Raw genomic sequence first — 15,960 nt, 5'->3', positions numbered from 1 at the left:
TACACCCTTAGGGGGAAAGTCAACTCCATTCTACAGAGGTGGAAACTGAGGCTTGAGGGAGTCGTTACTTATTCAAGATCAGTAGCTGCCGAGAGGTGGAGGCCACACCTACAACCGTGTTTGTTAGCTTTCAGACCTGTCTCCTTTCTGCAAAGTCCTCCTGTGCCATCCTGGAAACTGCTCTTGGAGCGCATGACCCGCATTGTGATGGCCCTTGGATTTTAGGGCACACAACTCTGGAATTCTTCACCTTTCCCCTAATTAAAACTTATCTCCCCCAAAGGGATGACTAGCAACTTGAAAGCAGGGCCCATGCTGATTATCTGTGGTATTGCCAGCATTTAAAATTCTGACTCATTGGCTTCTGAAGATATCTTAAGAACCACCTGGTTCAGATCCCCCATTGTACATACAAGGGAAGCTGAGGCCCACAGTCAGACAGCAAGAACACCTACAGTCAGGGCTAGATCTCAAGCCTCCTACCAACCATCTGAGTCTCTGGTGAATGACAAGTGTTCTGGGCAAGGGAATTGGAGGGGTTGACAAAATGAGATCTGAGTACCAAAAAGCAGGTGTTCCCCCACAAAAGTCCCAGCCAGATGGAGAAAGAGAGCAGATAATATGGTATACTTTGCTGGATTTAGGGGTGATTCCAGGAGTGACTTCCTGCCAAGGGTGGTACCTTTGAGATTCTTTGAGAAAGCCCACAGAGCAGCAGAGTCACCGTGAGATGCTCTCATCATGTCATTACTGCAGAGATGTGCGGAGTCAGTGGGGAAACTGAGGCAGGAAGGCAGAGCCTCAGGAACCCTCTGAGCCTGAGACTCAAAATGAAGACTGCAGCTCTCAGACTTTCATCCCTCTTCCCCCAGCAAAACAGACCTCTTCTGGAGCAGGGGCAAGTCTTGAAGGGCCATCTAGCCCTTGTGTTCTGGGGCCCAGGCAAGCAGGAAGCTGAAGACTAGAGCCACGGTTCCAGCACCTTCCAGATGGACCCCCTCAGGAGGCTGCAGAGACCTCGATACGACTGTACTGGACGCCAGCTGAGCTCTGCCTGTGGCCAAAGCTCAGGGGGAACCTGGAGCGCAGAGAGCAGGTGGGGTCGGAGGTCAGCAGGGCCTGGCGGCCTTCCCTGGGGGTGATGGGAGTGGGCCATGCTTGGGGTCCCCATCCCTTCTCCTCCCCACTCCTACCTGAGCCTTCCTGCTTTCTGCCTTAATGTATCTTTCCTTTGAACGGCCCAGCTGTTCCCCCTGGTCTTCCTGGGTCCACCTGTGCCCTCTACAGCCAGATACCCCCATCACAGCTGGGGTGACCCTCCTAAACACAAAGACTAGCTCCTGTCCCTCCTGCTGGGAAGTGACATCACGCCCAACCAGCCTCTCCCACATCACCGCCCTCCAGTCCCATTTTCCCCATCCCACTCAAGGAGAAGAGCTCGTATACAAAGATAGGATAAAAGTCATTGTGTCCAGGCAGTAAGAACAACAGGAAGAGAAGAAAAACACTCTTCTGCAAAGGCCAAGTGTAAGGACTAAATCCCGAAGCAAAGTGCTCACGGTCTGAAGTCACTCTTCCTCCTTGGCCAGCCCTGACCACCTTACCATTTCTTCTGGAATTGCTGGTCTATGTCTGCCAACGACTGGCCTTTTGTTTCTGGGACAAATAAATAGATGAAGCCCAGGCCGAAGACAGCAGTCAGCCCGTAGAGCAGGAAGGTCCAGGACAAGCCAATGGCACCTGGGACAACAGGGTGGAATGTGGGCAGAGCTTAGCCTGGGCCAACTGGTTGACCAGTGTTCCAGGTGAAACACTGAAAATCAGTTCACCTTGAACAGATTCTCCAGATGGTAGATCTGCAGAATGACCAATACACTGTCAGATAAAAGTACCATAAAGCAGGAGTGGGACTGGTTGTCCCAGAGGCAGGCAAAGGCCCAGGACCCAAATCCACAAAACATCTGGTACTGAACCTGTGTTTCCTGTGTCAGCAGGTGGGTTCTTTACCTCTGAGTCACCTGAGAAGCTTGACCTCCACTTAATGCTTATACCAGCAGAGAGAGAGTGTTGGGCTGGGAGAAGGACTGAGTTCTAGTCTTCTGATTACCTGGCTAGACTTGGGAAGGATGTATTTCCCAATCTGTGAGATGGGGATGATAGAATATGAAACAATTCTAAGAAGCCCTTCCTCCCCTTGCTTCCTTCCTCCTCTCTCTCCCTTCCTTCCTCTCTTATCTCTCATTCATTCCACATAAAAGGAATGCTTGAAAACTGAGGCACCAGTGAGAAATTTGAATTCCCAAAGACTGGGTGTAGGGGACAGGCATGGTGGATGGGTTCTTCCACCAGTATTTCCCACAGCCCCCAAGGGCTCCTCTTTTGAAGGGGAAACCCTTGGCTGCAGGAAGTGGGAAAAAAACTGAACTCTCAGAACTGTGCCTTGGGGGTGGAGCCCCCCCACCCAGCCACCCATCACCTGGGCCCCGATGACCCCTGGCCTTGGGTCACAAGTATCCTCTGCATCTTGGACACCCCTCCCTGGTGTTCTGGGCCCATATAATTCCCACCCCACCCCACCAGCACTCAGACTGGGTCTGAATGCCAGGTAGGAAGAGATGTCACTCAAACCAGATCTGAGCAGAGCTTCCTGCTGGCAGGCGGGCACGAGCCAGTTTAAGCTGAAAAGTTTAGAATGGAAAGGAAAGGTTGTGGCTCCTGCTGGTCTCAGACACGTTCTCCCTAGGGGTAGGGGTGGGTCGGGGAGGGGACCTTCCCCTCTTCTCTGGCCTGGAGGATTTTACAGTGTGTCTGAAAGTTCTGGATGTTGTCAGGCACTTCTGTGGAGCTTCTGCACAAAATTTTATTTGGAGAATTGTTCTGCTGCTGCAAATAGGAAAAAAATGCAAACTCCTCTGGCGTAGAGTGGAAACTTTTAGTTACTGGGGGAGAATGGACTTGCCTTGATCGGGGCAGAGAGCAAAGACCCACACTCAGGGCTCCCAATCTCTGTACACCCTACCCGGAGAACAAACTCCGGGTTTGAGAACAAACTCATCCCCCGCCACCAGTCAGGGATGGCTTCCTGGACCGAGGAGAACTGGACACTTCCACTCTATCCCCCCTTCAGCCTCAACTCCCAGGTTGTCAATAAAGCCAATTCCTCCACTCCCCGCCCCCTGACCCGCCTGCTGCCAACTAACGGGGCCTGGAATGAAGTAGAAATTTCGCAGGTCATATCTTCTGTTGTCTTTGTCTCTCAACCCCTCTCATTCTTTCACTAGCACCTCAGTTTTCCTTCAGGGAACCTTCCCCCAACTCTCAGTCCATGCAGTGGGGTGTCTAACACCCCACCTTGTTTAGACTGGGTATGTGACCCAAGGCCTGGGCATCAGAATATTGCAGCTTTCCAGTGACAGTTCAGTGATGGGCATGTGATCTTGCTGGGCCAATGAGAGTCAGTCCCAGGACATGAGTGAGAGCCATTGGAAAAAACAGGGTCTCCTTCCCAGGAGGCTGCCAAGATGAAGAGCCCTGCTTGTGGTCATCTTTGCAGCCATGCAGTGGGTCTGCCCCAGAATGAAGCTCACAGCACGGAAGGCAGAGCCAAGAGAGTATGAAAGCGGGCCCACAGTTTTGTTGAAGCTTCTGGATCAGTCATGGTTAAAGACAGCTACTACCCTCCTCTTTTCATGACTTAAGACAAAAACATTACCTTTTGCTCATAAACTGGTTTGCATGGGATTTTCTGTCACTTATACCCAGACGATATGGAAGCCTGGGCTCTGTTTGGAGGCAGTTGTTTCTGGGTCTTGGGCCAGGGAATTAGGTTAGAGGACTCACCGATGAGGTCGAGGAAGGAGAGGCTGATGAAGAGGTTGGCGGCCCAGTTGAAGCTGTTGCAGAAGGCAAAGGCCCTCCCTCGGATCTCCACGGGGTAAATCTCACTGAGGACAAGCCAGGTCACTAGAACAGGAGGGCAGACAGGATGCCTAGTAGCTGGGACCCAGGGCCTGGCACCCACAGTCCAGGAGGCAGTCCCCCAACAATGGGACTCAGTGCAGGGTCAGGCCCCTGACACCCATTTCTCCCTGCTGTTTCACCCCTGTGGCCATAAGATTCCCTTTAGAAGGACCAGCGACCTGGGTTTGCCCAGGAAACCAACGGGTTTCCTGGGACCCCAGACTTTCAGTGTCCTAGGCAAACTGGGATGGTTGGTCACCCTATTTATTAAATTCCTTTCCAGCCAACCCTTCTGAGTGAGCCATCCAGGGGCACATTCTGACTTTATGAAGCTTAAAAGATTTTGGGTCTTTATAAGGAAGAAAACATGACAGACACAAATTAGGCTCCTGCTCTTGGAAGAAGTAGCTTCAAAGAAGCAAGGAGCCCTGGAGTCTGAGCTCATTGTCCTCACGGTCAAGCCACCTCTGGTCCTTCTGAGACCCTGACAGTTTCAGTCCCCAGGCTTTCCGCTAGGAGGGGTAGAAGGCTTCCAAGTTACCTGCAGAAGACTCCCACTTACCGGGTCCAAAGCCGATGGAGAAGGCGCTCACAAAGACCATCATGCAGACCAGCGCGGTCCAGTGCAGCAGGGCGTGCTCGGGGGTGGGAGAAAGGCGTGCAGGGGGAGTGAGGCTTAGGGCTGTAGGGTCCTCGGCTCCGGGAGGAGGCCTGGTCTTCTCAGAGGTTGATAAGACTGGCTGCCTGGGGCTCTGGTCAGTCGTGGGCGGCAGCGGTGGAGCCAAGCCCCTGGGCAGGCCGGAGTCTCCAGGGAGCCCTGACAGCCTGGTGGCATTGGGCACAGCCAGGCAAGCTGGGCCTGAGTGCAGGGACACAGCAAAGCTGACGAGGCCGAGGCCGCTGACCGACAGGGCCATGAGGGCACAGCCAGTGAGCAGCAGCGCCCTGCGGCCAGCTCGGTCCACCAGCCCCATGGCCATCAGGGTAGCCGCCACCTTCACCGCACCGAGCCCCACGGAGGCCAGCACAGCGGAGGAGCCTCCCTGGAAGCCGACCGACTGGAAGATGGTGGAGGCGTAGGCGAGCACGTTGGGCTGCCCGGTCAGCTGCTGGAAAAGCACCAGCCCCAGCCCCAAGACGGTCCGGACCCGCATGTTGTCCCGGGCCCTGAAGAGGTCCACAAAGGCGTATCTCGGCCTCCCTGGGTCCAGCTTTGTGGCCTCGCCTCCCTGCAGCGGGATGAGGTCCTTGCGGGCTGCAGCCCCGACTGTACCAGCAGGGAGGAAGAGGAGGCTGAGAGACTGCAGGAGAGCGGGCGCAGCGGCCCAGCCAAACATGTGCCTCCATCCCCTGGGGGCGCCGGCCAGTGCATAGTTGAGCGCGTAGGAGAGCAGGACACCCACGGTGATGCCTGCCTCGTAGAGGGCCACCAACACTCCCCGCTGCCGTGGGCCCGCCAGCTCGGACACGTGGATGCAGCAGGCCATGGAGGAGAGGGAGATGGCAAAACCAGCCACCGAGCGGCCCAGGAGCAGCCAGGCCAGGGAGCCGGCCAGGCCCAGGCTCAGGCTGCCTGCCAACAGCACCAAGTTGCTCCCGAGGATGGCTTGCTTCCGGCCATAGCGGTCGATGAGGCAGCCCCCTACCAGGGAGGCAAGGAGAGCCCCCAGGAGCAGGCTGCCCACCAGAAGCTCCTGCTGTGAGCAGCTCAGCCCGAAATCAAGCTGCAGCGGCAGCAGGGCACCCGATATGACTGCCAGTTCATAGCCAAAGGTCAGGCCACCCAGCAAGGACACCGAGGCACACAGAGGCAGGAGGAGTGAAGGTCGGCCTGAAAAACAAAAGTGATGGGGTGGGTGCAGAATGTGTCCATGCCAGACCATCCAATCGTCCATCCGTCTGTCCCTTTCCATCTGTCCAGCCCTCCATCTCTCCATCTACTCACTCATCTATTTGTGTATCCCTCTATATATCCATCTATTCATTTATTCATCCGTCTATCCATATACCCACACATGCACGCACGCATGCATCCACTTCTTCCTTTATCCTTCATCCATCCCTTCATCCACTTCTTTCTTCATTCATCTCTCCCTCCATCCTTCCTTCCATCCATCTACCCATCCATCCACTCCTTCCCTCACCCACCCACTCCTTCCCTCACCCACCCACTCCTTCCCTCACCCATCCACTCCTTCCCTCATCCATCCACTCCTTCCCTCATCCATCCACTCCATCTGTTCATCCAGTTATTGATCAATTTACCCATCCCTTCATCATCCACTCCTCCGTCCACCCACCTGCTTCATCCACCACATATTCTTCCATTCATTGGTCCACTCATCTACCCCTTAATTCACCCAAACATCCATCCATTTATTGATCCATCTATCCAAAAATATATTCATCCACCCGTCATTGTATTCTATTCACTATTTACCCAGATACACACACACACACCCATCCATCCATTCATTCATCCATCCAATCATTCAAAAAATTATCTGGCATCTACAGCACACTAGGCTGTGTTCTTGGGGCTGGCAATACAGTGGTGTTTTCAAGGACCTGACATTCTAGTAGAAAAAGGCAGATAATAAATGAATAGGTGATAGATGTCATTAAAAAAAAAAAAAGAGCAGGTAATGCCGGGAAAGACTGAAGGCAGGGGGAGAAGGGGACGACAGAGGAAGAGACGGTTGGATGGCATCACCAACACGATGGACATGAGTTTGAGCAAGTTCCAGGAGTTGGTGATGAACAGGGAAGCCTGGCATGCTGCAGACCATGGGGTCGCAAGGAGTCGGACACAACTGAGCGATTGGGCTGAGCTGAAAGGGGGTTGAGAGCAATGGAGGGGTTCTGTTTTAAATAGGGTAGCCAGACAGCTAAGGCATCTCTGAAGAGGGAAAACTGGAGCAGAGATCTGAATGAAGTGAGGGTGGAAGTCATGTCAAATATGGGAGAAGAACATTCTAGACAAGGGAATAGCAGAAACAAAGGCTCTGAAGCTGGACAGTTTGGGGCATATTTGAAAAATAACTATTAATAGCTAATACTCCTATGGTACTAAGTACCAGGCTCTGTTTTAAGGGCTTTACATGTATTTACTCATTTAATTCTTACAACAACCTTAAAATCTACTATTATTAGCATCATCCTCCAAGGCACAGAGAGGTGAAGAAACTTTTTCATGCTCACACAGCAAGTGGCAAAGTTGATGTGACTAGAGAGTTCAGGCTTTTAATCATGGCCTATTGAGCAAGGAGGCTGGAGTGGCTGGAGATCAGTAAGTGAGAGTAATGGGTGATGAGGTAGGAGAGGTAGGCAGGGGCCAGATCAGGAGGACACTGACAGATTTCACTTTCAGTGGACTCTAGGCACTTTTTTTTTTTTTAATCAAACTCTTAAAATGTGGCCAGTGTAACTGAGGAACTGCGGTTTTAATTTTATTTAATTTTAATTAAGTGTAAAAATAGCCACATGTGGCCAGCAACTACTGTACTGGCAGAGTAGCTAAACAGGTTGCTCTTAATTTTTAATTCACATATTTAAACAAATATTTCTGGAAGCATCTAGAGTAATCCAGACATATCTGCCTCACCCACCCCCTACCCTGGACCTGACAAGAACATTCGTAACATTGTAGTCAGATTTATGGAGTATTTGCTCTGGACCAGGCACTGCTTTGAGCCCTTTTCGTGGACTAGCTCATTTAATTCTCACCACAACTTTATGAGGTGGGCTTTTGTATTGTTTATGAAGGAGTAAACTGATCGCCATGCTCCTCAGGTGGTGCTAATGGTAAAGAATCCGCCTGCCAATGCAGGAGATGCAAGAGACCTGGGTTTGATTGGGAAGGTCCCCTGGAGCAGTGAATGGCAGCCCACTCCAGTATTCTTGCCTGGAGAATCCCCATGGACGGAAGAGCCTGGCGGGCTAAAGTCCACGGGGTCACAAAGAGTAGGACATCGCTGAGCAGCTGAGCACACACATACAAACCGATTATCAGAGACACGAAATGACTTGCCTAAGATGAAGAGTATTAATGGTAAGTAGCTTGTTGAGATTCAAAGCCTGGCAGTCTGGTTCCACAGTCTGTACCCTTAGGTACTCCAGTATAAAACCTTGGCAGAATAAGATTTCACTGTTTTCTCACTTCTGCCTCACCCCATCTATGTTAGGCAATTTTTGTGCAGGGGCAGGGAGAGGACTTTCATAGGTGAAGGAATCACCTCCCCCTACCCAGCTCATTTTTCTCTGCATCACCTCTGCCCCCCAGGAAACAAACCCCTACCATTCCCTGGCTGGCCTAGTCCTTCCTCTTCATGACCATCAACCAACACCCTGGGGACCCAGGTCCTGCCCCTTGTCACCCCCTTCTGCTCCACCTCCCTCAGTTTCTAGAGTTCACTGCCAGAAGGGAAGGTTCGTCCAGGCAGTGAGGCAATGTGAGGCAATCCCATGCAAACACAGAACTTTTCTGCCATGTCCTGGGTTCTTCTGGAGGTGAATGGGCACCCAGCCAAAGGACCCAGGGCCAAAGCTAACCGTCCACAGGTTCCACCGGAAAATGCTGAAGGACAGACTCGGGCCTCAGTGGTAAGAGCAGAACAGCAACGGTAAAGGAAGATCAAACAGTAATAATAACAAGTGTCACTGACAGGGTGTCTCCTCTCTGCAAAGACTCCAGGTGCCTTCTCTCAAGTCACCTTGGTGACAACTCTAGGTGGTACTGCTCTCATTACCCCCACTTGACAGATGGGGAAACTAAGGCTCAGATTCTAAGTGTTCTGTGAGAAACAAAGTGTTCTCACAGCTGGGAAGCAACAGGATCAGGACTCAAACGCTGTCCCATCTGACTCCCAAACCCACGTATTTAAGCTTTCCAAGGCTCCCACCACCTGCTCTATTAAGTCCTAACTCATTAGCATGACCTCCCAGTCCCTGCACGAGCTGGTGGCCCCAGCCTACCTCCTTGGCCGCCTCTCCTCTCCACCCCTACCCCCACCCCTCCGACACACCCTGCAAACACTTGTTTCCAGCACACATCATAGAGTTTCATGCTGCTCTGCCCTCTACACGACCTGGTCCCTCTCTTCCCGACCTCTGTTCCCCAAATGCTCACTCATCTTCCTCAGTCCCAGTTCACCTCCCTGAGGGGCTCTGGTAATACACATTGTGATTTGGCCTCAGTCCCCTGTGCTCTGTGGGGAGCTGCCTTCACCTCTCCTGTCTTCATCTCTCAAGTCTCTGGATCTGGGTGGACTTGACCTCCCCACCTCCAGCCCCCATCACCTAGCTCCAGACGTTGTGTCTGTGACCCAGATCTGACTACCTAGCAGGTTCTCCGGCCTTGGGCAGTGGTGAATGCCACGTGGCTGACCCTGAGCCAGTGAGAGACAGTCCAGCCCAGGGTGGTTGCTAAGGGGTTCTGAGCTGGTAGTTTACCTGCCTGGAGCAGCTGAGGGTCATCTTTCCCCAGCAGGGAATCCTGACTACACTGCCTGAGCTCCTAGATCCACCCATGCCTGAAGCCGTAGATTTTTCCCGGACCAATAAATAAGTACTTTTTTTTTTTTTTCCTGGTCAAGCTAGTTTGACAGAGACTCTAATTCCTGTACATCTTCCTCAACTTTCCAAGTCATATTTTTCTCTTCCAGCCAATTCTGCTATCTTCTGCATTTGCTTAAGTAATCGTGAAATTGATGTGTTTTCCTTATTAAACAGGACATGATGAGAACAGAGACTTACTGTCTCCGTGTCTCTAGGCCCCAGCCCCACCCTGAAACCTAAGATGGGCCAATTAAAGCTTCTACTGAGTGAATGAAAGATTGAGTCAGGATCCACAGCAGTATCTCCACATCCCATTCCAAGGACTGTGTCAGATACATTTGAACTTAATTTAATACTCTAGAGCAGCCAGAGAGATCCTATGATAGCACAAGTCAGGCCACATTATTCTGCCCAGAGCCCTCCAAGGCTCCTCTTTCTCTGTGAAAAAAGCCAAAGTCCTGACAGTGACCTTCAAGGCCCTATAGGACCTGCCTCCTCTCGCTGAGCTCCTGCTGCACCAGCCTCCTTGCGGTTCCTCCTCACTCCATGCCCGTCTCAAGTCAAAGCTTTTTACCAGGTCTCACCTCTGCTGGGAAAGCCTTTCCCTCCATTTCAGCGACCCCACCCCTGCTTCCCTCTGGTCCTGCTCAAGTATCACCTTTTCATGAGGCCTTCCCTGGTGCTCTACTTAAAACTGCAAGCTCCCATGGCATCCAGCGCTTCATATCCCACTTTGCTGCTTGTTTTCCTCCATGGTACTTGTCATCATATGAAATAACTATACATTTTACATGTTTGGGGGGGCTCAACAACCAGAATATCAGCCCTAAAGGGACATGAATTCTTTGTGAGTTCTCAGTTGTCTCCTGATGCTGGGGACAGTTCCTGGCATACAGTGGACACTCAGTAAATACTGGCTGAGTAAACACATGATTGAATGAATGCGTGAATTCAGGACATAGGGGATCCAGACAGAAAGGATTTGGGCTCTTGAGTGTCTTGGTGGATTCAGGGTCTGGAAGTGGCCATGGACAGGAAGTGGAGTAAATCCTGGCCTCCAAATTATGACAGCCCAGCCTGAGTTTAGGTAGTAGATGGTTCAGCAGGTAAACAATCTGCCTGCAATGGAGGAGATACAAGAGACCTGGGTTCGATCCCTGGGTCAGGAAGATCCCCTGGGGGAGGAAATGGCAACCCACTCCATTATTCTTGCCTGGGAAATCCCATGGACAGAGAAGCCTGGTGGGCTACAGTCCATGGGGTCGTAAAAGAGTCGGTCAGGACTGAGCGACTAAACGACTCCCTTTCTATGGACTGTCTGTCTAAATACAGTATGTGAAACTGGCTCACGCTGGATGAAGTCCCTCAGTTCTTGAAAGCAGAGCTTCCCAGGGGAGAGAATCAAGGGGCAGGTGGAGAGGAAAAACCCAGCTCATGGCTGCACATGTCACCAGCCGCAAGTCGCAGGGCACCTTCGGTGAATGACTCTAGAGCAGCCTCTCAGCCAGAGGCACAAGGAACTGGATCCCTCCCCAGCCAGAGATCTGCCGTGGCTTCCCTTGCAACTCCAGGGAAAAGCCAGGGGTGAAGCTGACCCATGCAAATATCTTCACCCAGACGGCTGGCTTCCAAGTGTCCCAACGACAGGTGATATAAGTGAGACTGTTGTTGATACTATCAGTCAGCTCACTTCCTTTTCCAGAAGCCATACCTGTAGCAGCTGCCTTAATTCCTGCATTAACCCTGTGTCACAGACACTGGTGCCGTTCCCATTTTACAGCTGAAGCAACTGAGGCACAGAGAAGTAAGGACATTTGCCTAGGGTGAGAGTTTATCAAGTCACAGAGCAGATTCTGAACTTGAGTAATCTGATTCCAGAGTTCCGATGTTGGGTGTGATTAAAAAAAAAAAGAAATCTCACGTTAACGGACCATTTACCATGTGCAAGTGGTATATGGAGTATTTAAGTTCATATTCTCATGTCATTCACATGGCTTCCCTGTGATGGGGTGTTTCCTGGTGACTGTTTTGGAGATGCGGAAACTAAGGTCAGAGAAGTTAACTACCCTGTCCTAGATCAGGATGCACCTGGGAAATGGGAGAATGAGGGCTGGAAACCCCCCACCACCTGTCTTTCTGATCCCCCAAATCTACATACAGGTCCACTGAATCCCCAACCCCCAAACCAATGTCTGCCAGGTGGATCAATGATTGACCTTTTGAGGCTTCTGAATCCAGAGAGAAAAACACAAACCTTAGTCCCCCGGAGCAACAAATAAGTTTCCTAATCTTCCCCCGCCCCCCACACCCCGCCCCCACTTTCCTCTATCTCCCGTCTATTAGGCATCTGACAGCAGAGGTTTTTGTCTGTTTTGTGTAGAGCAGCATACCAAGCCTAGAACAGTGCCTGGAGAGAAGTGCTCAGCGAATCCATCAATGAGTTTGCTCCTTTCGGAGCCTCTTCTTCGTCTGCAGAATAGGAGCAATTTCACTCGTGGGACGCTGCAAGGCTTCAAGCGGTCAGGAGAGGGTAGGGCCCCAGAAAAAACTCCTGGTATCAAGTTAAGGAGCCCTCTCAGGTCACTTTTTTCTGGGCAGAAAGGAGCGTGGAAGGAAGTGGGCCCAAGTCCCTTCCCAGCCCCCAGCCAAGGCCTGCTGTCCCGGCGGCCACCCGAGTGGGCGGTATCTGGTCTGGGAGCGGCAGCGGCGTGCAGAGGGTGCGCGCGCGCAAGGATGGGGTCGCGGGGCTTCCCGGTCCGAAGCACCCCTCTACCCGCAGCGCCGATCGCGACTTACCCATGGTGACCAGGGCTCCCGAGGCGAGCGGGGAGCGCCGGGGGACTGGGTGTGCATCGCCCCCGCCGAGTCCCTGTCTCGGCAGCCGCAGCCGGACAAACTTTCCGGCCCGCCTCCGTCCCTCCCTCCCCGCCTGTCCGCCTGCAGCGCCGCCGCCACGTCGGCCAGCTTAGGGCCCCTGTGCTCAGGGGGCGGGACGGCGGTGTGCTCGGGACGTCGCCAGTCTCGCCCGGCCCGGCTGGGACCCCACCCACCGTCATCCCGGTTGCGGGTGGGGAGCCCACAATTTGTCCTCCTAGAGGAAAGGAGTCAGAATCACTGCGATCCACGCTAGTTTGGCCTCTCCAGCGAGCGTGTGTACATCCGCACTGACACACACCCACTTCAGCCGCTCAGGCTTTCACGGATTCATGTTCCATTCATTGAACACTTAGGTTTGGACACCTCCCATCTGCCTTCAGGCACTCTCCTATGTCTTGAGGATGGGCTGGGAGAACCAGAAAGACAGTTCGTTCTATTCCTGTGGAGTTTACTTTCTGGTGTGGGAAGCAGAAAGATAAATAGCCAAAAGAACCAGAGAAATACCATCTAGTGATGAAGGCCAGGCAGAGAATTAAGCTAGGGTGCTGGGTTAGACAGCCACAGGTGGCTGCTTTAGCTGGGGGTGGGAAGGGGATTTTTTGAGCTAAGATCTCGGCTTCCAGACAGAAGGGAGACCAAAGGCAAAGGCCCTGCAGGGAGGAGCTTGTGCAGCATAAAAACAAATGAAGCCAGAGTTTCTGGAGCACAGGGGGAGATAGTGTCTAAGGTGCATGCATGCATGCTAAGTCGCTTCAGTCTCTGTCCAACTCTTCACCTATGAACTGTAGCCAGCCAGGCTCCTCTGTCCATGGGGATTGTCCAGGCAAGAATACTGGAGTGGGCTGCCATGCCCTCCTCCAAGGCATCTTCTCGATCCAGGGATCGAAGTCAAGGCTCTTATGTCTCCTTCATTGGCAGGCGGGTTGTTCACCACCAGCACCACCTGGGAAGCCCAGAGTCCAGGGTAGGTGTTGGCAAACCCAGATCATTTAAATCCTTGGGAGGCCGAGGTCAGGATGAGACTTTATTCCAACTGACACAGAAATAACTGGGCAGTTCTAACAGGTTATACGGAGAAGGCGATAGCACCCCACTCCAGTACTCTTGCCTGGAAAATCTCATGGATGGAGGAGCCTGGTGGGCTGCAGTCCATGGGGTCTCAAAGAGTCGGACACGACTAATCGACTTCACTTTCACTTTTCACTTTCAGGAATTGCAGAAGGAAATGGCAACCCACTCCAGTGTTCTTGCCTGGAGAATCCCAGGGATGGGGGAGTCTGGTGGGCTGCCGTCTATGGGGTTGCACAGAGTCAGACACGACTGAAGCGACTTAGCAGCAGCAGCAGGTTATAGGGAGAAGGCAATGGCACCCCACTCCAGTACTCTTGCCTGGAAAATTCCAAGGATGGAGGAGCCTGGTGGGCTGCAGTCCATGGGGTCGCTAAGAGCCAGACACGACTGAGAGACTTCACTTTCACTTTTCACTTTCATGCATTGCAGAAGGAAATGGCAACCCACTCCAGTGTTCTTGCCTGGAGAATCCCAGGGATGGGGGAGTCTGGTGGGCTGCCGTCTATGGGGTTGCACAGAGTCGGACATGACTGAAGCGACTTAGTAGCAGCAGTAGCAGCAGGTTATAGGGAGAAGGCAATGGCATCCCACTCCAGTACTCTTGCCTGGAAAATCCCATGGATGGAGGAGCCTGGTGGGCTGCAGTCCATGGGGTCGCGAAGAGCCGGACACGACTGAAGTGACTTAGCAGCAGCAGCAGGTTGTAGGGAGCAGGAGTGGAAACAGGGGACCCTTTAGAGGCTGTTGCAGGGTGAAAAGGTGACATTGATGTGGACTAAAGTGATAACAGTGGGGCTGGAGAAAAGTTGGCAGACAGACTCGATGAGGGCAGATGGACCGGGAGAGGAGCATTTTATGAATGAGGAAAGTGAGGCAAAGGGAACTGAAGTAACTTGCATCATAAACAATACATGGAATCAACAGTGCTTAAGGACACACACTAGTATATAGCTGATCTTGAAGTCAAGCTCATGGGGAAAACCACACTCTTTCCATCAAGCTCTACTGCCTTTCTGGCATGAAGAAGAACCCAAGGAGGCCTCTTGGCTTTTGCCACGTGACAGTTCCTCCTTCACGTGCGTATCTGGAATTGTCACCAGGAGACATACAGAAAAGCTTAGGCTGTTCCATTCCTGAGATAACTTGTAGAAATTATACGATGGAAAAGGGCAGGAAGTCTTTGATCTTCATGGCTTGCATTATGTCAGGAAGATGTTTGCAAGTCTGCTGCCGGGTTCTATCTCTTCTAGAGAATAGAGAATCTCTCTTCACTGGTTGCCCCAAATGAGAAAGAAAAAGTTCTAATTGGGCATTTTGGGTAGGCGTCTTCAAAAATGACTTCCCTTGGACTTTCCTGCAGGTCCACTGGCTGGGAGCCCACATACCAACGCAGCGAACATGGGCTCAGTCCCTGGTCTGGGAAGATTCCACATGCCACGGGGCAAACTGCAAGCCCACGGGCCACACCTACTGAGCCCATGTGCTCTAAAGCCCGTTCTCCACCACAGGAGAAACCACCACAAGGGAAGCGACTGCAATGAGAAGCCCACACACCCCAACTAGAGAGTAGCTGCCCCTCACCACAACACCGCAACTAGCGAAGGCCGACCCAGCACAGCCACAAGAAAATTAAAATAAATAAATAAAAAATTTAAAGAATAAACATCATTTTTAAAAAATGGCTTCCCTTGAGGCGAGGCAGGAGCTAGTAACTCATTTCTAACAAAGGGAATACAGCAAAAGTGTACTCTAAAATATTTGTCATTTTAGAGATCAGGTTATAAAAGATGGTGATTTCCATCTTGCTCAACCTCTTCTGATCACTTATGAAGCCACCTGCTGTGTTGTGAGTTGCCCAGTGGAGAGGCCAGTGTGGCAAGAATTGAGGGTGGCCTCCAGGCAATAGCCAGGGAGGAACTAAAGCCCTCAGATTAACAATCTGTGGGGAACTAAATCCTGCCACTAATCAAGTAGTCATGTAAGCAAACAAAAAGGCAACACAAAAGAGAGATTCACAGGGACTCCAGGAATTATTAAGTTGGGTTTTCCCTCCTATGAGAAGTCAGGGAGGGCTTCCTGAGGAAGTAACATTTGAGCTGGAAATGGAAAGATGCCTAGATGAGTTTAGGCAACCAAGAGAAGGAAGAGCACTTCTGATGTGGGAAATAGCAGCTGCAAAGGCCCCATGGCAAGAGGGAGCCTGGCAAGAATGAGACTGAGAGAAGGCAAATGTGTTGAAGATCCCAGAGCAAAGGGGAGTATGGTGGGAGATGAATCTGGAAGAGGGACACAGGGCCCCATGCAGGATCTCATGGGTCTTTGTCTGAAGCACAACAGGGAGCCACTGAAAGATTTTAAAGTAGATTTCCTATGGTAAAAGTCAGAACCAGTCTGACTATAGCAAGCCTGGGACTTTTAAATATGTTTGCACAATGGATTTTTCCAAAGGAGGGTGTTGGAAATTAGAGGAAACAAAAAGTGCCCTCCAAACTGAAA

At 51.8% G+C, this 15,960-nt stretch overlaps 1 protein-coding gene across 1 annotated transcript; it reads right to left on the bottom strand.

Annotated features, from left to right (window-relative positions):
• Positions 1-432: 432 nt before the first annotated feature.
• SLC2A10 (solute carrier family 2 member 10) lies at positions 433-12,396 on the bottom strand. The gene is made up of 5 exons (NM_001192439.3): positions 12,313-12,396; positions 4,523-5,791; positions 3,841-3,963; positions 1,605-1,740; positions 433-1,078 (listed from the first exon to the last, which is right to left on the bottom strand). Exons 1-5 carry the CDS (start codon positions 12,314-12,316, stop codon positions 1,000-1,002), a joined length of 1,611 nt encoding a protein of 536 aa, NP_001179368.3. The 5' UTR covers positions 12,317-12,396; the 3' UTR covers positions 433-999.
• Between the last annotated feature and the right edge of the window lie 3,564 nt (positions 12,397-15,960).

This window comes from Bos taurus, chromosome 13, assembly GCF_002263795.3.
Source record: "Bos taurus isolate L1 Dominette 01449 registration number 42190680 breed Hereford chromosome 13, ARS-UCD2.0, whole genome shotgun sequence".
NCBI lineage: Eukaryota > Metazoa > Chordata > Mammalia > Artiodactyla > Bovidae > Bos > Bos taurus.
The sequence above is the reverse complement of the archived record's forward strand: the minus strand, read 5'-3'. Positions and strand labels throughout refer to the sequence as shown.

Bases quoted from the DNA above. Each gene is read 5' to 3' on its own strand.
- SLC2A10 (NM_001192439.3), bottom strand. The intron at 3,964-4,522 runs GTAAGTGGGAGT...CTCCTGTTCTAG, and splicing joins CTCCATCGGCTTTGGACCCG to TGACCTGGCTTGTCCTCAGT. The intron at 1,079-1,604 runs GTAAGGTGGTCA...TCTGCGCTCCAG, and splicing joins CAGCAATTCCAGAAGAAATG to GTTCCCCCTGAGCTTTGGCC.